At 48.5% G+C, this 21631-nt stretch overlaps 1 protein-coding gene across 1 annotated transcript; it reads left to right on the forward strand.

Annotated features, from left to right (window-relative positions):
* Nucleotides 1–7834: 7834 nt before the first annotated feature.
* On the forward strand, nucleotides 7835–12654 carry HDHD5 (haloacid dehalogenase like hydrolase domain containing 5; the record flags this gene model as incomplete). Its single annotated transcript, XM_080363297.1, has 8 exons — nucleotides 7835–7930; nucleotides 8065–8265; nucleotides 8604–8716; nucleotides 9892–9985; nucleotides 10472–10505; nucleotides 11083–11257; nucleotides 11575–11763; nucleotides 12285–12654. The coding sequence occupies 8 exons, from the start codon at nucleotides 7835–7837 to the stop codon at nucleotides 12652–12654; spliced, it is 1272 nt and encodes a 423-aa protein (XP_080219423.1).
* Nucleotides 12655–21631: the final 8977 nt, after the last annotated feature.

Genomic DNA, 21631 nt, shown 5'->3' on the forward strand with positions numbered 1-21631 from the left:
TGCTCTGAGAACATTTAAGCCTGGTTGCACAGTGATCATAAAGCCAAAAAGAGGTACCTCAGTTGACAACAGTTTGTTGTGTGTTTTTTTTCACTGCAAAGTCTTTTCCTGTTTGCTGGTCACAAGGAAGTTAAATCACTTTTCATCTGAGAAAAAACACCCTGATCCAGCTTAATTAAAACTGTCCCCCCTGCGCTGGGCCACATTAACACAAGGCTTCCCATTTATAGGAAGCATTTTTGAGTTCAAGAGGTTCCACTACCAGCCTTTGTTGCCTAACTCAGAGTGTAAATGTGGCCTTATTCAGTCTGTCAGACAGAGTTCCACCTTGCTGGAGAACCAGTCTCACACTGTGGATATCCAGTATGTTTCTTTGTAGTTTCCAGCTCTTTAGCAAAAGTGTATTGCAGCAACTACACAATAAATACTGTCTGGACAAGCAGATTCCCTTGTTTAGCAATAGCAAAAATATCAGGAGAACTAGATGAAGGGAGATTAAAAAAAGAAATCTTAATCAGGATATTAAGTAAATTCAGTGAAATCCTTCAGCAGATGTACCCCAGTCATGCAGCTGAGATCAACCACTGTCTCTCCCCGACTTTGGTAGAATTATGCTGGTTTGCATCAGCCAAGGGAGAATTTACAAAAGTTCCTGCTGGAAGATGTCTCCCTCCTCTGAGCCACAGACTTGTGAGGGCTGCTGTTTCCTGATCTAACCAGCTTGAGCAAATTGGCTGTCTTTATGTTTTCTGCTAATTATCCCAAGCTGTCTGGCCATAGTGTTTATTTCCACTGACCTTGGTTAAAACACCTTAGCAGAAAGCAAATATACTTACTAGAGAAGTGGATCAAGCTGCACAGCCCATGTGTCCCATACTAAATCGCTCACATTTTACAGGCTGCAAGTTCACTTCTAGTTATCCCAGGGAAAACAAAACAAAACAAAACAACACACTACAAACCTCACAACAAAAACTAAGTGAAACCACAACAAACCAAAAGTGTCTACACTGTAGAAACCACCAACGCAAACCACAGAAAGCAAAAAGTGAGAACCCAGTTACACACCTCGCTAACCAAGGGGGTTGAGTGCCTCACACCTCCAGCCCCTGTCAGCCACAGCTGCCTCTCCTCCAGCTCTCTCTGCCCACACAGCCCACTCCTTCCTCTGAAGCACCAGCAGCTGCCCTTTGCAGGCTGGCCTTTCCTGGGCCTTGATGCAGGTTTGGTCCTGGAACAAACTTTATACTGGAGGAGGAGCCAGAGTAGAGCCACCTTTCCTCCTCCTATTCCATGGGTGTTGCTTACAGAGCTCAGCCTAAAGTCCCTGAGGTCATGGTCAGATGTTGACTTGGGCAATGCCTTATTTGTAATGCTGCCAAGGAAAACTGCTGCAAACGAGTGGAATGGCTGCTAAACAGTTACCGAAAGCCATGTCCCTCCGAGGAGCCCCTTGATCTTTCAGCTTTACTATATGTGGTTGGAGGAAGGTTTTCTATTTGCCATGAGTTCAGTGAGCCTCTTTGCTGCCAACGTGAAGCTAATCATCACAGAGCCAGTGTGGGAGGACCTGAGGTCCTCAACACATGTTGACCCAGGTCCCTTTTCTGCCACAGTGGAAAGCTTTCAGCTCTTCCTGCATATGCTCTATTGAGGGCTTGAACTACTGATGGACTTCTGGTTATCTGTAGTCCTGCCCCGTCCTTACCTGCAGGTGAGATCTTCTGTTTGCCAGACACTTGCTGGGACCAGTTTACCTGTTTGTGCCCAGTTTGTCCTTGCCTTCCTAGGAAAAGCCTGCTGTGCACTTGGCCATTTACCTACTTTGCATCAGGAACTATGATGTGATGATGTCCAATGTCTGGAGCCACCAGTGAATAATGCTAGTCAGGATTACAGCACAGACATAACCAGGGATTTAAAATTGTACAGGTCTGAGGTGATCTTCAGATGAAGCCCCCCGAAAGGTGAAACTTGACTCTACAAGGCTGTATTTGTATTTGTGACTAGCCTAGTGATTCCACTTCTGCTGAAGGTATCCCTATTGGGGTTGGTCAGATAGCAGACACTTTCCTGTCCTGGTCACATATGTTTAAAGGTGAACCTGAACCACATGGAGAAGCCCAATTCCAGTGGTGTAGCCTTCCTTGGATCCTTCCTTGAACAGGGCATTGCCATGTGTTGTGTCTGGGGCTTCCCAAGAGTCCTCTGGCAACAGACGGGCTTTAACCATTTCCAGAGCCTTAGCAAGTCTGACAGGAAGATGTCCAGCCTGCTTTACTGCTGGGATTCGACTTTTCCATAGAGTGGGCCTTAGTTTGAAGAAAGGTGCAAATTGAGAAACCTGGACTTCATTCTCACCTCCCTAACGCTAGGTGTGCAAAAAACAAGGGACTTAGGCTGGACTGCAGCAGTTAAGAAAGATCAATCTATTCAGATATCCCCAAAGCTTCAGGTAACTTCGGCTACAGGGCTTCATTGAGACTCAGCTCTTGGCATCTGCAGTAACATTTCAAGGATTTTTCTGCCAGTCCATTCCCTTACCCTCAATACCCTGGCTCACTGCTCACATTTGTGGGCAAATATACTGCATATAATGCTTCCTTGTCTGTCCCTTTCAGAACATAGTATATATTTATATTTTTAAACCTGCTTTCATTGTGGGGTTTTAATTTCCCCCTCCTCCCTCCTTTTTTTTTTTTCCGTTAAAAAAAATGGAGCATATCTGTATTTGATGTGTGGTTTTAAATCTGCAATGTGCAGTGGAGGGGGATGTTTCACATCACTCAGCCTGGAGTACAGTTAACAGGGAGTCTGAAAGGTCTTCACAGGACCTGCAAAGGGCAATTTGATCCAGGGGGGCTAACCACAGGGGAGTGAAGCCCGAGCCACCTGGCAGAGACACCACACAGGTCCTCCAGTCCCATCTTGCCCAAACCACACAGTAGTTGCATCCAGCTCAGGGATACGTTTCCATACAGAGACTATCTGACAGACACAATTTGCTTGTGCTGCCTCTCCTCCTATTACAATTTTGTACCATCTCTGTGGTGGTTACAGCATGGGAAAGTAAAAGGAACTACTGAAGGTCATTTTAGTTGTTTCTAGCACGATTTTAAGAGAGGGAAACTCAGAGAACAGTAAATGCTATGTGACCAGCCCATTCTTTTCAAAGCTAGTGTGTCGTGGAGCACCAGCTAACTACATGGTACGGCCTGAGGCTCCTTGCCCGAAGTGCTGATGGTGGGCATGGGAAGAAAAGGCCAGATAGAGAATGTGAAAACCTGAGATGAAGGAGGTGTTTGGACAAACAGGGCTGGAGACAGCCACAAGGGAGGTGGGAGACTGAGTAGGGCAGATCTAAAGGGGTAGAAAGAGCTCCCACTCTGGTTTCCAGCCAGACTCAGGAGCAAGGAAGGAGTAGAAAACCCATGGAAGTTTCTGTGCTGCTTACTTCAAGCAGCCATAGGAATACGCCAAGCCTTATGCCTGCTATCTCCCCCAGCACTCTCTCCCTGTGGCCTCTTCAGGTTCAGTTTGTTTAAATGGGAGGTGGATGGAGCTTTGTTCGCAGCACACCACATCACAGGTCTATCTGTGTTCTGTTGCACAGCAGCTCAGAGCACCTTTGGGGCACTTTAACACATGAAATGTTTGCCTGCTGGTCACTCACCATCAGGAAATGGCTGATCCAGTGCTAGTGGTTGCTGTCAAAAATCATGCCAATAAAAACGGATGAGCAAAGTAGCTGGTTGAAAATAGAGATAGGCCCAAGTGAGCAGCTGGATCTATATATCATGTGAGCCTCCATCACTGCAGTGGGACTACACAGTTGCCAGATGCTAAGCAAAGCCATAAAGCACAGGGCTAGAGGCATTTTCTACCAGCTCCCCAACACTCAACCTGCTTCAGGTTTTTCTCGTATAAGTCTCTGAATTTATTTCTTCACAAGTAGCAGAAGGACATTTCTTCAGCCAGAAACTTGAAGCTCTTAATTGGCTCAGTACTTAATTCCTTTCTTTCCAGGCTTGCGGCAGTTGCAATCATGGCAGGTCTATCAAGCCTCTTCTGTCTGCTGAGGGACAGGCAGGTGAAGGGTCTGGCTCTTGATTCTTCTGGCTTGTCATTTTTATCAGGCTGTGTCCTCCCCCTTGGTCATTACAGGATAAGAAAGGCATTTTGCTGTATTTTCTCAACCTTTAGCTTGTCCATCATTTCATGGGCAGGCTGCAGCAGAGAAAGAGAAGAGATAAACTGAGTGGGGGAAGGGTTGGTTCAGGTCATTAGACCCTCTGTGGTAAGAGACTGAAGGTACGGCTGCGTTCAAGGGGGGTGTTAGAAGGTCAAGAAGGGGGGTGGGTGATGACAGGGCTATGAGTCCAGGGAAAACAGAGCTGCAAAGTTTGCATAGGAGCCCACGGGAGAAGGCTGTGGGCAACTGCCTGTTTTGCTTGTCTTTAAAAGCAGCTACGAAAGGGGGTGGGGGAAACATCTAAGCACAGTGTAAGGGGGAAGAAGAGAGAATCTCCTGTGGGCTGGTGTGAGAAGGGCAGACAAACCATCTCTGGGGATATTAGGGGATATGGCAATTGCTAGATGTGCCTGCAGAAGAAATCGTAAAGCCCATTCTTGTATAACACGCAAAATGGGACGCACCTTGTAGTGTTATGGAGAAAGACTCAGCTCTTGATGGGAAAATTACATGGCTGGGCATTTAGCAGAGGGATGAGCGGACTAAAGTCTGTCTGCTGGTGCAGGGAGGATGGGGGTTCAGCAGCCAAGGCAGGCACTGCAGGGTGCTGTGCTTGGCAGCCACATCGCTGTCAATCCCTGTTGCTCGTGCCAGGCTCAGCCTGTGCCCGACCGCTGGCAAACTCCCTCCGTGTCGGTTTAAAAATAAGCAGCCTGTTGGGCAGTCTTCTGTGTAAAAATAAATACAACAGCTCTGCCAGCCTGTTGGGAATGCTCACTGGGGCACATACAGGCTTTGGGGGCACCTCTTCAGCAGTGGGTACCCTGGCTGGTAACACAGCCACCCTCTCCACCAGTACTCATGTGTTGGAGGCACAGTGGGCACAAAATCACAGAATGTTAGGGATTGGAAGGGACCTCGAAAGATCATCTAGTCCAATCCCCCTGCTGGAGCAGGAACACCTAGATGAGGTTACACAGGAAGGCATCCAGGTGGGTTTTGAATGTCTTCAGAGAAGGAGACTCCACAAACCCCCTGGGCAGCCTGTTCCAGTGCTCTGGCACCCTCATCGTGAAGAAGTTTCTTCTCAAATTTAAATGGAACCTCCTGCGTTCTAGTTTATACCCATCCACCCTCCGTGCCAGCGCTCATGTCTCAGAGGCACAGTGGACATAAAATCCCCTGCCGACCCCAGGCCCCACCTCCAACATCCCTCCTTGTGCTGTTGAAGCCCAAACCACATCACTGCTTTGCGCTACGGCTGCTCCACAAGACGAAAACGCAGCATAGCACAAAAACGCTATTAGCAGGCACAGCACCTCAGCCAGGGGGTAGACGGGAGGAAAGTCAGAAACCACCTCGCCATCGCCCCGCATCTCCAAAAGTTTGCTTCGGAGCTGAACAACACCACCCCTCGCCCCTTCCAGCACGGCGCTGCTGGCACCCTCCCCACCCACGACCTCGACCTTGCCCGCGCTGTCCGCGGAGCACCGGCCGCCCCCATGGCGGGGATGCGGGGGGAGCGGGTGGCAGCTGCAGGTGAGCGGCTGCGCCCACCGCCCCCCCAAGGCCCCGCCTCACCTGCGCGCCGTGGAGCAGAGGCGACCCCTGCCGGCCCCCGCGCACGAACGAAATTAGGTGAGAGACAAAATCCATCGGGACCTGGGTGGGTTACACAGCTGGGGGAATCGGCGGGTTCGCCTCCGGCGGGCATCAAAGTGTAAGAGCTTTGGCTGTAACGGGGCGGGGGATGACAACACACCAAACAAAAACCACTCCCAAGAGCCCCGAACTCAAAGATGTTTAGATACACTCATCATTTTCAAAATTAAATCCTACAGCAGGGAACTGGCGAGATGTCTCTCACCGCTGTTTCTCAAGTCTTGGGAACAGGAAAAGTACAAAAGTATCCTTCTAGTTAAAAAGAAGTGACTGAGGGACCTCAGCAATCCAGCTTGATCAGCTTGATGTCAGCGACTAGAAGCCACTAACCAAAATAACCCATCTAACTCGCAAGTGGTTATATACTTGAAAGGTCATAAATCCACTTTAGCCAATACTTAAGCATAAATCACAGTGCATCAATCACATTTTTTCCTCACCTTAGTGAACAGCTGAGAAACACTGAGACAAGGTGCTTGCCTTTGTCAATAAGTTTAGAAAGCCTTTGCTTCTGTCTCTGACTGTATTTTTTCATTGGCAGCCAAGGGAAATGAGGTCGTGAGGTTGGCTGTCCCTAGTTTGTAAGCGGGTATAGAAGCAGTTGAGAAGACATAAGTACCTGTAACTGGCTCCCTTCTGCCAGAAGAAGACAGTTTGAAGCCCAGTTCTGCAGTGCCTGCTGGAGCTAAATACTTTCAGTAGCATCTCCAAGACCAGCATGTTTTGCCAGAGCAGGAGGAACTGCAAACACTTCTGAGAAATAAAAGTGATCCTTGCAGGCTGACAAAATTATCTAAAATAAACAGTAGGCAGTTCAGTTAAGGCAAAGGCACTTAAGGAAGAATAACCATTTGTACAAATGTATAACCCTGTGTTGTCAGTGCTTTAACAGCTCTGCAGAAAGGTGTTAGAGTGGGTCAAAAATGAATTAAGGCTTGTATTCATGACAATGAAAGCATAAAAACAAACAATTACACTGTTTGTGTAATTGATGACTAAAGTCATAGGCGTTAAACCTGCCGTATGGCAGGAATCAGGCGATCTTAAGCCTAGCCAGAAAGCAAATAAACATTGTTTCGTCTCCATGGAGGTGAAGTGAACCTTTTGCTTTCCTTAGGTCTGGAAGGGCCTCAGCTGAATTCAGCATCAAGATTTCTGTCCCATGCTGCAGGAAAGAGGGAGCCACTGGGACACTAGTTCATCGGGGAGCAAGAAAAATGTCCAGAGCTTTAGAAAACTTTATGATTTGTAAGGTAAAGTCCAGAAGACTTAGTTTTGTGTAGAAATGACAGCAGTTTGCACAGGTAAAAAGTTGCAGTGAAGATACTTTGCGTGTGCAGTGAAAGCATGGTAAGTAAGTTGCAACCACCTCAGACTGAAACCAGGCTGTATCCTGGGAGATGCCTTTGTATAGTAAGAACTGGACTGTACGGTACTGGAGCAGCTTCACTCACGAAACCGAGAGCACTGGAACGGCAAATGGGTTTGTGTGCCCTGTTCCTTGATTTTGGGAACAGGTTAGATAAAGCCCTGCCAGGCCTGGTGTAACTGATTCGGATGGGTTTACGCCTGCCGCTCCCCCCTTGCCATGATCTCCTCGTTCATGATGTTGTACGCCTGTCCCACCGCAGGGCTGTTCGTACCCGTTTCCCCGCCAGCCTCCCTGCTGTCGCCGACACCTGCTTTTCCATCCACTCGCCGTCCCCAGTCTCTCTCCCAGCTCTCCCCAAACCCGTAACCCTTCGCTCCGAAGCAGAAGGGACACCGCATCCCTGCAAGCCAGCAGCACCTTTCGCGGCGACCGCGGGCAGCGCCTCGCCGACCCGCTCGGGGTGCGGGCGTGCAGACCTCGGCGCTCCCGCTCCACCCTGCCCGCCCCGGTCCCGCCCCGCCGGGCCCCGCGCCTCGCTGGGAGCTGTAGTCCGGGAACTACGAGCCCCGGCGTGCTCCGGCCGCGGGCTGTGGCCGTGCGGGAGCGGCATGGCGCTGGGCGGCTGCCTGCGGGCCGGCCGGGGGCTGCTGCGCGCCGCGGGGCCGCGGGGCCCGCCCGCCCACAGGGGCTGCGCCGGGGGCCAGGTGAGCGGCGGCGGCAGCGGGGGCCGGGCCCGCCGCCCGCGTCCTTGCCGCGGGCCGGGAAGGGCGCCGCGGGCCGGGTGGGGAGAGGGAAGGGCTCCCGGCGGCGGTGACCGTCCCCTGCGCTCACCTTGCAGCCGCCGGCCTTCGGGTTCCTCTTCGACGTGGACGGGGTGCTGGTGCGGGGCAGCCAGGCCCTGCCCGCCGCCCAGCAGGCCTTCCGCAGGCTGGTGGACAGCAGCGGGCGGCCGCGGGTGCCCGTCGTCTTCCTGACCAACGCCGGCAACTGCTTGAGATCCGCCAAGGCCCAGGAGCTCTCCCAGGCGCTGGGGCTGCAGGTACGGGCGGCGGGTCGGCGTCGGACCAGCAGGCGCGGCGGGACGAAGCGGCTCCGCTGGGGTCAGACGGAGCCCACGCCGTTGGGAAGCGGGGACTTCACGGCTCTGCCGTTCGGGGTCCTTGCTTCGGAGGGGAGCACCGGGAGGAGAAGGAGGGAGCCCGCTAACGCGACTTCCCGTGGAGGGGTGAAGGGCTCGGGGGTGGCAGCACCAGCGAGTGACCGGCCCTGCCTCGGCCCGAGGGGATGGGGGGCGGCAGGTGGCAGCCGCGGTTAAGGATGGCACCCGACCGCGGAAAGCAAGGGGGGAAATTTTCCCACCTGTCCTTCATCCCGCAGGTGTCTCCGGAGCAGGTGATCCTGTCCCACAGCCCCCTGCGGCTCTTCAGCCAGTTCCACCAGAAGTGCATGCTGGTGGCCGGGCAGGGGCCCGTGGAGGAGAATGCCCAAAAGTATCCTTTGCTCTGTGTGTCCTGCTGCAGCTGCCCAGCGAAATGCCATTGCTCCTGCCCTGCTGCTACCCTCGGCACTTACTTGGTCAGTTTGTAGAAGCATAAGGGGACAGAAAGGTCTTTGTTCTTATCTTATGGGGAGACAGCCTTGTGGAGATGTTCAAGTGCAGGCACTCGCTGTTGATCTCCATCTTGGTCACCTCCTGGCTCTCCTTGTTCTGTGTTTGGCTTCTCACACTGATGACCTCTCCTATGATTGCAGTTCCTGTTGACGGGATGTCACCATGAGGACTCCATCAGGTTTGAGCCTCTGTCACTTTGGAGATAAAATTGTGCTCCCCCTATTCTTTCACACCAAAGTGCATTAGAGATCACTCCCAACTATTCCACAGCTAAGGTTTTCCTGGGAATCTGGCAGAAATTCAAGGTACTCAAATATCGTTAGAGTCAGAGCATCCCAGTGCAGGGATGTGGTCTGAATGACAGTCCCACATGCATACTGCCTGGCTGAGGTGACAGCAAAACAGGTCTGACATATTCTGTATCTGCAAAGAGGTAAGATCTACCTGTGGTAGCTGCTACATGCGGAGTCACACCTTGTACTTAGCATTTAACTTCATTTGGTACAAAACCTTGGCCCATCTCTGTTTCCCCAAGGCCAGTAGGGTGAGCTAAGGGCAAGGTGTTCTGCAAATAAGTGCAACTTATCCTTCAGTTGCTGCGTAGTTCTATCAGCACAGAACATTTTCTTTTACCAGCTGAGCTGACCAGAGCTTCACTGATTCTGCATCTATCCACAAAGCCTGACCAGCCCCTTGTGCTGCATCAGTAAGAGAACTCTGGCCTTGAAGGTGTCCCAAAGCACATCCTTTCTGTCTTGGGACAGCCTCTGCTTTTTGCCTAATTACAGGGATTGCTGATCACAAACTAAATCACCCCAGTGTTTCTTTTTGGTTTTTTTTTTTTTTAAACTTTAAGGCCACCTGTAGGTTGAAGCAGAGCATACAGTTTGACTGAAATCTGTAAGGTTATACATTACCAGGTTAAATAACTGCTCTCTTACTAGCACTTGTATTTCTTAATCCTGTAGATGCTTTTGCAAATAACTTTAAAAAACCCAGTCACTTAAAAAAAAAAAATCAGTCTCCACAACTTTCCTTGATGGTTTCTGATAGCCTGGGATTCAAGCATGTGGTCACCATTGAGGCACTGAGGAAGGCATATCCCCTGTTAGACATGGTGGATCAGAGCCGGAGGCCAAAACAGATGGTAATTTCCTGATGCATTGGTAGAACGGGTGGCCTGGTGTGGTGGTACTTATAGTCTATAGCATGGGGTGGAGAAGCTGCAAAGGCACAGAGCAGCTGGCTGGTAGTGACTTTCTTCAGCGGGAGCCTGGGACTGGTACGGAGCAGCCAGCATTTCTCTGCTCTTTCCAGTGTGGGCTCCTGCGAGAAGGGCAGTGACTTTCCCCTCTCCTTTCTTGTGCCACACCTGTCTTGCACTGCTGTTCCTTGCAGTGAGTGGTAAGGTGGCTTGGTTGACATCTCCAGCCCTGAGACAGGAATGCAAGATCTGTGAAATCCAATCTGGGATGGCGGGCTGGGGGTAATCTTTCTTCAGGATTCCAGGTGGCCTTGTCCTGCCTCTTTATGGGACTGCCTTGGCAGGTTCAAAGGAAGAATTTTTAGTTTTGTTTTGGAGATGACATTAGGTTTTGCATTACTAATGCAGCCTCCGTTTTTTTTCTGGCAGCCTCCTCCAACCACTGGCTTCCCTACTATAGAAGGTAAGCAATTGCCTTTGTTTACATATGAACAGAAATAACAGCAAGGCAAGCCAGCTGGGATGGGAGTTAATGACATGCTGTTGGCTCCTCCGTATCTGTAGGCAGTTTATTCATAGGATGCAGTCCGAAGGCAGCTTCGCTGTCCTCATGCAGCATGAAGCACAAGCTTGGTAAGAGCAAAGCCAGCTTTTCTGAGTGCCGTGCCCCAGCATCTGGAAGTAGTGGTGCACATGTTAAAATACTGGCAGAGGTTGCCCAGAGAGGTGGTAGATGCCCCATCCCTGGAGACATTCAAGGCTGCTCTGGACAGGGCCCAGAGCAACCTGATCTAGTTGAAGGTGTCCCTGCTCATGGCAGGGGGTTGGACTAGATGAGCTTTGAAGGTCTCTTCCAACCCAAACTATCCTATTGTTCTGTGGTATGCAGACTGGAGCCCTGGCAACAGCCATGTTCCAGCAGTAGCTGAATAAGCCTGGGCATCTCAAGAAAGGGGTGCTTTTGCTAGAGGGTGGGCTTTTGGTAGTGAGTCCTGTACTTGGGTGCTGTGGCTTTCCAAGTGTCTCTTGAAATCTTCCAGGTGTGATACTGTTTGGTGAGCCAGTGAGGTGGGAGACAAGCCTGCAACTTATTATCGATGTACTCTTGAGCAATGGGAACCCTGGGGCAGAGCTGCAAGATGTACCATACCCCCATCTGCCTGTTCTTGCCTGCAACATGGATCTCCTGTGGATGGCTGAAGCCAAGATGCCCAGGTGAAAAGCATGTGTGCTTTTTGTTTAGCCTATTTCATACATCTCTCCTGCAGGTGGTCTTTTCTTACTACAGTTTTCAGCATTTAAAGTTGACTGTATGGCATAATTAACCACAGATATGCAAACTGCATGAGAAGCAAAGACTAAAATTTCCAAGAGGCAAAAAGCAGACCGTTGCCTGGGGAGGCAGTGTGTGTGTAGATACTGTGTCCAAACTACATGCTACACTGGCTACAGCAGATGTTCCTTCTCACTGAGGTGTGTTTGCTGCATAAGTGGTGTGACTAGGGATACTGATGACCTCCTTTCTGGAGCAGGTTTGGCCATGGTACTTTCCTTCTCTGCTTGGAGACCATCTACAAGAAGGTGACAGGCCAAGAGCTGAAGTACGAGGCCTTGATTGGCAAACCCAGCACAGTCACCTATCGCTATGCTGAATACTTGATAAAACAACAGGCAGAGAAACAGGGCTGGAAGTCTCCCATCCGACGCCTCTATGCAGTTGGGTAAGAGATGATTTTTCCTGCTGGTTTCCTTAGGGAGTTGCATACTGACTTCTCTTAAGTTTTGTTGTTGCGGTTGTTTTTTTTGTTTTTTAATGGATGTTTCTAAAATTAATCCCAAAATCCCTATGGTACCTTGGGAGCCTCACATCCTGGAGCAGAGGCTTGCTAGCCTTTTGCACCCTACACTTTTGATAATTTGAAGGGCCCATCAGCCTAGTGAAGCTGTTACTGTAGGATACAGAGTGCACGTATCATAGTTGGATTAAGGAAAAATTTAAGAGACTCAGATGTAGTACCATTAGCCCAGTTAGGCCAAGCACTTTGGGATTGCAGGGAATATATTACAGTAATGGCTGAAACTGCTATGGGTGCTTTGGTTGTGTCTTTTCCCCTTTGAAAGATGTTTGTAAAGCATGTGGCTTTCACCACAGCTGAGCAGGACTCAATTCCAGTCTGCCAGCATCAGAAGCTGATGTGTGGGCTAGTTTCTCATTTCTGTTTCACACTGTGTCCTTATTCAGGGATAACCCTATGTCAGATGTCTATGGGGCAAACCTCTACAGCAACTACCTCAAGTCAGCTCACCAGAACCAGGTCCAGGCTGGGGTGAAGAAGAGCCTGTGCACAGCCAGTCCCCAAACTGAGGATCATCTTGAGCTGAAGAAGGACTGCAACAATTCAGTGGAGAGCTGTGAGTCGATTCTGGTCTGCACTGGGGTCTACCGCCACAATGCGGATGGTCCCAGTAGCATGAAGGAGTGCACAACAGAGACCGTGTTCCACGGCCATCGGGACTTCTGCTTTGACCCCAGCCTGGTGGAGGCATCTTACATAGTGCAGGATGTGAATGATGCTGTACAGCTTGCTTTCAAGAAGGAGAACTGGAGCTAGAGTTAAGACAGGTGTGTCTAAAGATCTACCATCAGGGATTTTATGTACTGGAAGGGGAAGAGAGGAAAAATGGAGAGAGACCTGGAGTCGTCTTCTGATCTAGGCAATATGAAAGAAAACTCCCTGTCTCAGCACTAAAGGCCCCTTGCTTTTATTGCTACTCATCTGCAATCCTGACAGCTGCCAGCAGACTTTCAACCATGAACATATATTGCTGCCATCAATAATTGAGCCATAATGGAAACAGGGTATAAGGAGAAGGCTTGTCCTAGCAATCTCAGTTTTGTTCATCCGTCAGAGTTCTTTTTTCCCCACCATTTGTGTGTGAGGATCAGGCAAGCCCACCCTCCTCCTTGCGATGTGTTTGAGGATGAAGCTCTTCCCTGTGCAAGGAGCCACCAGAAGCTGTGGTGGTGGCACTGTGCCAAGGAAAGGCTTTAAGTCTTAACATTTGCCTTGTGAAGAGTAAGTGCCTACAGACTTTAACAAATGCAATTTGCCTGGGGATTTGTCGCTGCATCACTGTCACTCTGAAACAAAGTCCCATTTTGCAGCCCTCTGGCAGCTATGGAGAGGCAGGGCCCCTCAAAGGAAGCTCCAGTAGCCAGAGCAACTTGCTGCATGACTGAGGGGAAAGTTGTATTGTTCCCTGCCCCCTATTTAGCATTCTGTGAACACTTCTGCCTTTTCGCATCTCAGCAGGGAGCCAGCAGCCTGCTCTCAATAGCAGAGGAAACCACCACAGAGCCTGAATTTTCAGAGGTGTATTTGCCCAGAACTCAGTGCTGCAGCAAGAGGCTGTTTCGGCAACCACCCTGACCCAGCTGTTGCAAGGAACATCCCCATGCTCCAGCTGGCACAGCTTCCAAAGAAGGGCCCTTCTTTGCCACAAGGGCCAAGCCGGGAGAGTCACAGCCCACCTTTGCTCTTTCTTTGCATGCAAGGATTGAAAGAGGAAATCAAGGCAGGATGGTACTTGAGCCCCAAATCCCCAGTCTTCATCCTTAAAGTACAAATGTCTCTGTCCTTCACTTCCTTTTTTCCTGTCTTCCCTTGTGTGGTTTGCAAATCAGGGATATACCATACAGTCTGATCCTTGTTCCTTCCTCTTCCTTTTTTATGCAGGTAGAGTCCCCCTAACATGAATTAGCAGCTGGGACTTGCCTGCTCAGGAGCATTTCCGCCTTCTATTGCCTCTGTGTTCCTAGTTCAGGGTATCCACAGAAAGATCAAGACCTGTGTCTCCTTAGAGAGTCCAAAGAAACTAAGCAAGCATTGCTTCAGAAACTCCATGTGAAAGATTGGCTCAGCAAGGAGTGTCTTAATTCCAGAGGAGCATTGTGATTTTAGAAGCATAAACCAGTCTGCATATGTGACGGTAAGCCTTTGGAGCCCAGACAGCCAACTTGGTGTTCCTAGTTAGCTCACACCACACAGAGATCATAAGTAGGTCTGCTCTGCCTCCTCTTCCCTCCCTCTTTCTTTACCAGGCAGCCTCATACACAGGGTAAAAACAAGATGTTATGTGCCAAAGTTTGTGTTGTTCTTAATTAAAATATTAACATCCATGTGCATTGACATTCTGCTTCAGTCCCTCTCCATCCTCTCAATACTAATGTATTGTCTGAGGAAGGTCATGCTGCAGAGCAGTCTCTGTTTTTTATGTTATGACAGGCTCTGCATCTGAAGGGGACTGGGTGCTCTGTCAGTGACCCAGGCAAAGAGTTTCTTTTCTGTGGCTTCTTTCTCTACCTTATTTTCTGAATAGGAGCAGAAAAATACCTTCGGGTGAATTTCCTTCCTGTGAAATCTGTAGTGCCAAGCAATCTCTTCCTCTCTTAGCACTAGTTGGAGTTCTTCTCCTTTGTCTTATCAGAACAAGAATTGCTTGGCTGCTTCTAAAAGCAGCTATAATGTGAGGAACAGTCTTAGATTTGAATCCTTTGCCTGTCAGTAGAGAGAAAAAGAAATTACCATTTCATCTACTTGCACAAGACAAGTGCTTGTCTCTATTTCCGGGAGCATGAGTACCAGGAAGGACTTTGCATCTAACATAGGAAAGGTCTTTTAGCTTTCAGCACATCTCCACAGTCAATTCTGCTGTGGACCTGGTGTCCAAAACTAGCTCCAGTGTTCCTCAGCCTCCCTTTTCAGAGGTGACATCCACTGCAGAAAGAGGAATTCTCCCTTCCCTTGCAATATTTGCTAACTTGGGTGATAACCGTCATAAGATTAAATAAGAACTGTCTTCTAGGGTGTGATTACATAGACTTCGGAGAGCTTGTTGTGGGCAATAACACCTTCAATTTGGTAGTTATATATCTGCAGAAATACTAAGGTCTGGCCATCTGTGTGCACTAACCTTTGGCAGAGCTCATTCTTGTTACTTGTTAAGATTGTGGTGCCAGTTACTCAAAGACAAGGTGCTGCTGAACCAGTGTTCCCCAAGGGATGTAGCACTGCAAAGAATTTTGAGAAATCACAGGCAGATTGTAGTTTCATATCAGCTTGCACAGCCCACCTCAGCCAGAAGTGAGGTAGGTAGCACCTCCTTCAAGAAAGGAGGAGGTTTGCATTTGCACAGAGAGCGAGCCAGGCATCTCTGGTTTTGAAATAGCAGTGGAGGTGAGCTGACTGACGTGAATCTGCTTCAGATTCCAAATCTGATTTTAGCTCCAGATTTCTTTTTCCCCCACCATGTTAGTGCTGAAACGGTGCTCTGGGAGTCTTAAAACTGTGTAGGAGGAACTTCAGCAATTAGGAGTTTAAGAAATGCTTTGCTTGCGAGTTGCAATTGAGCAGAAGGGAGGAGAAGAAATCTAGAAGGATCTTGTACCCTTTCCCCAGTTCTTACCAAGTAAGGTTGCGTAAAAGGCTCTGCTTGTTGGTCTGTGCACTAATTAGTCAGACGGGCTGTCCTTGGTCTGAGCAACACTGAGACCTTTCTCTTCTTCCCTTGCTCAGCTGCATGAAACACTGCACTTTGTCCAAGTCACTGCCTAGGAGCTGCATGGTCACAGTGGATGGAATAGGAAATCTGGGTTCTCCAGTTGCTGTTGGATACTGACCCAATTGTGGAAGATTTCTGCAGAGGAAGGTGCTTGCCAGGGTCTCCTCTGTTCCAAGTGTTTTGCACCAGAGTGCTGTGCAGGCTTCTAGCTTACCTGCAGTTCATTTATGGACACCCATTATTGCTAGGATTCAGTGAAATCCTTTTTCCTTGGAATTGCAGCTTCCTGAAATTAGCTTCAAGCATGGCTGGAACAAAAGTTTTCCTTTGTCTCATGCATTGCACAGAAGTGGTGTTTCTGGAGCCATATTTCTCTCATTTGGAGCAAGTATACTTCTGTGCAGATTATGGGACCAAGCGGGAAAGGGGACTTCATTTGCTGATCTAATACCTTAATATTTATATGGTGCACTGCCCTGAACAACAAACATGGTGAAGAACAGATCCTAGCAACTTCCGTCTTCTACAGATGGATGGGTTTTAGTCAAACATAAAGCGAGTATGTAGGGAGGTGAGGCAACTGAGAACAGCAGGGAGGAACCAAAGGAGGGGTAGACCTTGTTTTTGGATGTGAATCTTTTATGCCATACAGTAACATAGTGGCCAGAGAGGTCAACTCCTTTATCCCATAGGACACATGCAACCACTAGCCTGGCATTCAGGGAGTTGTATATCACTACTGTCCCCTTTCTTCCAATCTTAATCCTGATGTATCGTCTTCCCCCCAGTACATGGGTAATGTTTCAGATTATGTCATGTACACTGTAGCAGAGTGATTACTTATCATACAGAGAAATCACAAGCTGTGATTGTTTTTAGATTTCATATTGATTTCAGTCCAGTTCCAGAGTTGCTCCTTTGATCTAGCACATATTACAAAATAAAGGATGTTTTCTTTGAAATAAATTTTAGGGTGTCGTGTGTGTGTTTTGTGATTATTGTCCTGATCTCTTTCATGTCTTTGCCCTAGAAGATTTTCAGGACAAATTTTGTCTTTTGTTCCGTTCATCAAGCCATTCTTAGGTTTTCTTGAGACAACCACCCTGAAAGATGCCCCTCCAGTGATTCTTTTGATTGAGCTAAACTGCAATTTTTTGCAAGCTCTGCATCTGCCATAGTTGGGTGAGATGAGTGAAACTTTGACCGTTCCCATTCTGTCAGGGGGAAGGACACATCACAAGCTATGATGCCCTGACTGTTCAGAGTCAAGACTAGTTTTGGGATGCCACTGGTGTATGAGATGCTTTCAGGGTGGGCATTTAGTTGTGATCTGACCTAAACAGTTGTTTGTAACGATTACTCCTAGTGGGTGGGGAAACCACAAGCTAGATCCCACCAACTTAATTTGCTATTGCAGATGAAGATCAAGCCTGAGAGCACACGGAAAGCCATCCTTACCACTAGAAGCTTACTTGGCTCTATGTTAAACTCCTGGTGATCATAAAAGAAACCCAGCTTGTTTGACAAGAGCCCTGGTACCTTTTGAAAAAGGTGCTGGAGTGCATTAAGAAGATTGTGACCAGTAGGTCAAGGGAGGTTCTCCTGGCCCTCTACTCTGCCCTGGTGAGGCCACATCTGGAGTACAGCATCCAGTTCTGGGCTTCCCAGTTTAAGAAGGACAAGGAATTGCTGGAAGGAGTCCAGCAGTGGGCTACAAAGATTATTAGGGGCCTAGATCACCTTTATTATGAGGAGAGACTGAGAAAGCTGGGTCTGTTCAGCCTGGAGAAGAGAAGGCTGAGATGGGATCTCATGAATGTTTATAAATACCTCAAGGGTGGATGTCAAGACAATGGGATCAGACTCTTTCCAGTGGTGCCCAGTGATAGGATGAGGGGCAATAGACTGAAGCACAGGAGGTTCCATCTGAATATGAGGAGAAACTCATTTACTTTGAGGGTGCCAGAGCACTGAACAGGCTGCCCAGAGAGGTTGTGGAGTCTCCTTCTCTGGAGACATTCAAAACCTGCCTGGACACATTCCTGTGCGATCTGCTCTGGGTGAACCTGCTTTAGCAGGTGGGTTGGACTGGATGATCTCCAGAGGTCCCTTCCAACCCCAGCCATTCTGTGAAAAAGATGAGTGGAGTTAGGCAGACATAAACTAATGGTCAAACTTTCAGATTAGAGTCAAAAGCTTCCACTGATTTAAGCAAATGGAAAATTAAAGATCTTGCTAGGCAGAAACCATCAGCCTTAATCACCTAGAAACAGCCAATTCACTTGCACTGTTCTTATAAGATATTCCACCAGAAGGTTTTACATCTACAAAGTTCACAGGAGCCATATTAGACAGCAAAACAAAGACAATTCAGAGTCCCAAGAACTTGATGTTGAAAGGAACAATTGATAAAGCAGTAAAAGCAATTTTGCATGGACTGGACAGATTCCCATTCTCAGCAGACAGAGCAATTGAGTTGAAGTCTATATCCTGGAGAAATTACCTATGGCCCCAACCTCTAACAAATGATACTAAAAGCACAAACGAGGCTTCTCCTTTCAGCCAGTACTCCAGTAGTTCGAGCACTTGCCCAAGACAGGGCAGATCAAGGTTTAGTTAGGCAGAAAGAGATCAAAACCCAAACCTCTCAAATGCTTTTAATCACTACACTGTTGTGAAAGCAAAAGGACAGCCTAGGGTGAAGGTGTCACTTGTAGGAGACAGCCTTAGCTGGAAGCTAGAATCCCACAGAAATCCTTAACCAAGATAAGGAGCAGAGTTCAACAGTGGCATCGTGGAACACCAGAGAAGGAACAGCTTGAATGAGAAGGACTGAGAACTCTATTCAAGTTGGATTTTGTTCCCAGGTAAATGCCAAACCAGGGTAAGTCCTGGGAAATGCTTATTCTATGGATTCTGAGCCTTGAACACAACCTAAGCAGTTACCTGTTCACCTTGGTACAGACCTTGGCTCTTCAGGGACATGCTCAAACCTGTCCTTTAATGCATCTACCTAACCTCAATTATAAAAGCACAAGTCTTCATGGATCTTTGCAGCCACACAGTCAATTTTATGAAAATCATGCACTTAAAGACCTTTAGGGATCCAGTCTGCAACAGTTTAAAACCCCACACCAGGAAAGCAGCTACATGTTCTCTAGGAACCAAACGGTTCCATCAAGAAAAGCACTTTTCTATGATTCACTATAATAAACCTGTGTTTCCCTTTCAGTCATGTCAACTGCTAAGAACTTCCATTTTTTCCTCAAAGTCAGTTCCAATACATACTGTGTGCTAAGACTTACAGCAACCCCCAAATCCTCTCACTCTCCAAACCTCTACCCCCACTACAAGCATGAAAAAAAACCCCAAAAAACTCTTTGCATTTTATATTGTTATCGAAAGCTCTCTGAAGTGACATGTAATTGCAAGCAATAGATTGTTACACTTTTATACCCTTTTGAAGAATAACTATATTCCCAAAACTAGATCAGCAGTTTTGTTACAAATACTCAGTGTTCGGAGATGGACAAACCAAAGTGGCTTTGAATTTTGGTGCTGGCCAGGTGAAACCCTTCTACACTCAGCTGTAACCACAACCCTGACCATTCAAATGGCTCAGATAAGCACAGTACAAAGCATGTGCCAGAGAATCCCAGAACCTTCCTTTCTCACACAAAAGGCATTTTAAGTGTGGTTAGAGCAGATTACATTCAAACTCACTGAGATCAGCTTTGCCTCCTTCCCTCCCACTTGCTGCCAGTTTCTGACAGCTTACTGCAGGGTTAATTAGGGATTTAGTTTCTGGTCTTTCTTTCAGGCATGTATTTGCCTTCTTCTTTTTTCCTCTCCTTCCCCCAAGAAACCGAGGCATTATTTGGTCTCCTCTTGAGTTCTGCCCTCAGTGAAGTTTTGTTTTTCCCCCCAGCAGGGACATTTTTGGGAGCACACTACTTCTTTCCTCTACTAGCATAAACTAGAAAAAGGAGTATTTTAGATATTCAGTATGACTGTTCCACAAAACTCTGTTGTCTGCTGCTTGCCTTTAAATATACGTATACACAAGCATATCTATGCATACACATAAATACATAAAGAAACCAGAAACATAGCTTTGGAGCTGCTGAAGAGGGGAAGCTATTTATAGTTTAGCCTTTTAGTGTTTTAACAGTAATGGTTAAGTACTAACACTTCCAGTGACTGCACATTGCATTAAATAACTGGATCGCACAGGAAGCATCAGCTTGTCATATCTCATCCTACAGTGTGCTACAAAAAGCTCTTCAGTGCCTTCTCAAGAATACATTTTTCCCCTCACTCCCATTTTAAGGTACAGGCTCAATTTCTGCTTCCTTCCACACAGATAAGCTATTTTCTTACTTTCACGTGTTTGTTTGGGTTGTTTTTTGCCCTACTGGAGCCCTTGCTCAGCCCAAGGAAGCCCATAAGCTTCCACCCTCCTTCCCAGTGCCCCCCCATCATCCTTGCTCATAGTTCTCCTTGCTCTACAGCCACAGTTCCCACCTGCCTATAATACCTTGGACACAGGAGCCTCCCCATCCACAGCAGGAACGTCTCCATTTCCAGAGAACCATTTCCAGAAGGCTCCTCTTGCCCTGCTCACACCCAGGCAGGCCCATTTCATACCCGGCCCCCTCCCAGGTACCCTCACTTCCTGCATTCCCCAGGGCTGAGCTCACCACATCACCTGTGGCTGGCACATCAGAGCCCATTTCCCCAGGTGGGCAGGCCAGATGTGGGTGACAGCCCATCCCTCCTGCAGCCCACGGACCCCCATCCAATTGCACTTGCCCCAGCAGGTGAGGCAGACGCAAATCCAGCAAGAAACACAGCCAAATCTTTGTGAGATGAGGTTTCTTTGTGAAACGAGCCTGTGGACTGAAAACAGAGGAGATGCAAGTGCCTATGGGCAGGCTGCCAGGGCAGCCTGGAGCACAAGAGCCAACGAGGCAAAACTGTCACCATCTGCTGCTCAGGTAGGGCAGGAGCAACCCTCTCTGCGTGAGGGCTGTTGCTCTGAGCAGCCCAGATGGATGCTTGGTTTTCATTCCACATCCTCTCATAGAAGTGGAAAACTTCTCTTGTAGTGGAATAGGTGAAGGTATTAGGAGCAAGACCGATTTAGCTAGTGGTCAGGACTGACCACACATTAATCATGCCAGTGACACAAGTGTTGGCTTACTCCTGTCCGTGCATATGACAACCCCACAAGAAAAAAAGGGAGAGGAATTGGACTCAATCCTCGTGGGTCCCTTCCAACTCAGGACATTCTAGATTCTATGATTCTACTCTGAGAAGGATCACACCGGGATAAAGGCCAGGATCCAGTACGTAATAATGGAATTTTGCCCTCTACCTTTGATCACACACACACACCACCAACCAACACAGCCTTTGTGTAAACCAAACTAGGGGAGAGAGCCAGTGTCTTTCACAAATCCTCAGTGTCACTCTGAACTGGTCCTGAACTGGGCAGCTCCCGACACCAAAGTAGCACTGGGCCCTGCTCAAAGCTGAGAGAGCAACGCAGACAGTAAACATCCTGGCCATTGCCTCGAGCCTCACACTCCCTGTATAACGGAGACCATCTGACATCCACACACTTCAAGAGGCTGGGGAGCAAAGCAAACATGATGGGAGTGTATCTGGCAAGGAAAGGAGAGGTGGCTCACTGCTTGCTCTCTTCTTGAATAACTTCAGTCTGAGCTGCTCAGCTGCACTGCTTCTGTCATGCAAAAACTCACCATTTTCCCATGCTGGGTGGCTGTGGGCAGCATCATGCCCCAGCAACACAGAAGTAAGAGTATTTTGTTCGTCACCGTGGAGGCAGCAACATGGCAGCATCTCTAAGGCTTTGAAACGGGATGTGCATCATGAGAGAGCAGCCCATGGGGAAGGGCAGCCCCCTGGTGCTGTGTGGCAGAGGGGATGCTGAAGCTGTGATGCCTGGGACAATGGCTTCAGCAGAGGCGCACAAGCTGCCTGGACTAAATGCAGGCACCACTG

The sequence above is a fragment of the Nesoenas mayeri genome, assembly GCF_963082525.1.
Source record: "Nesoenas mayeri genome assembly, chromosome: 1".
Taxonomy (NCBI): domain Eukaryota; kingdom Metazoa; phylum Chordata; class Aves; order Columbiformes; family Columbidae; genus Nesoenas; species Nesoenas mayeri.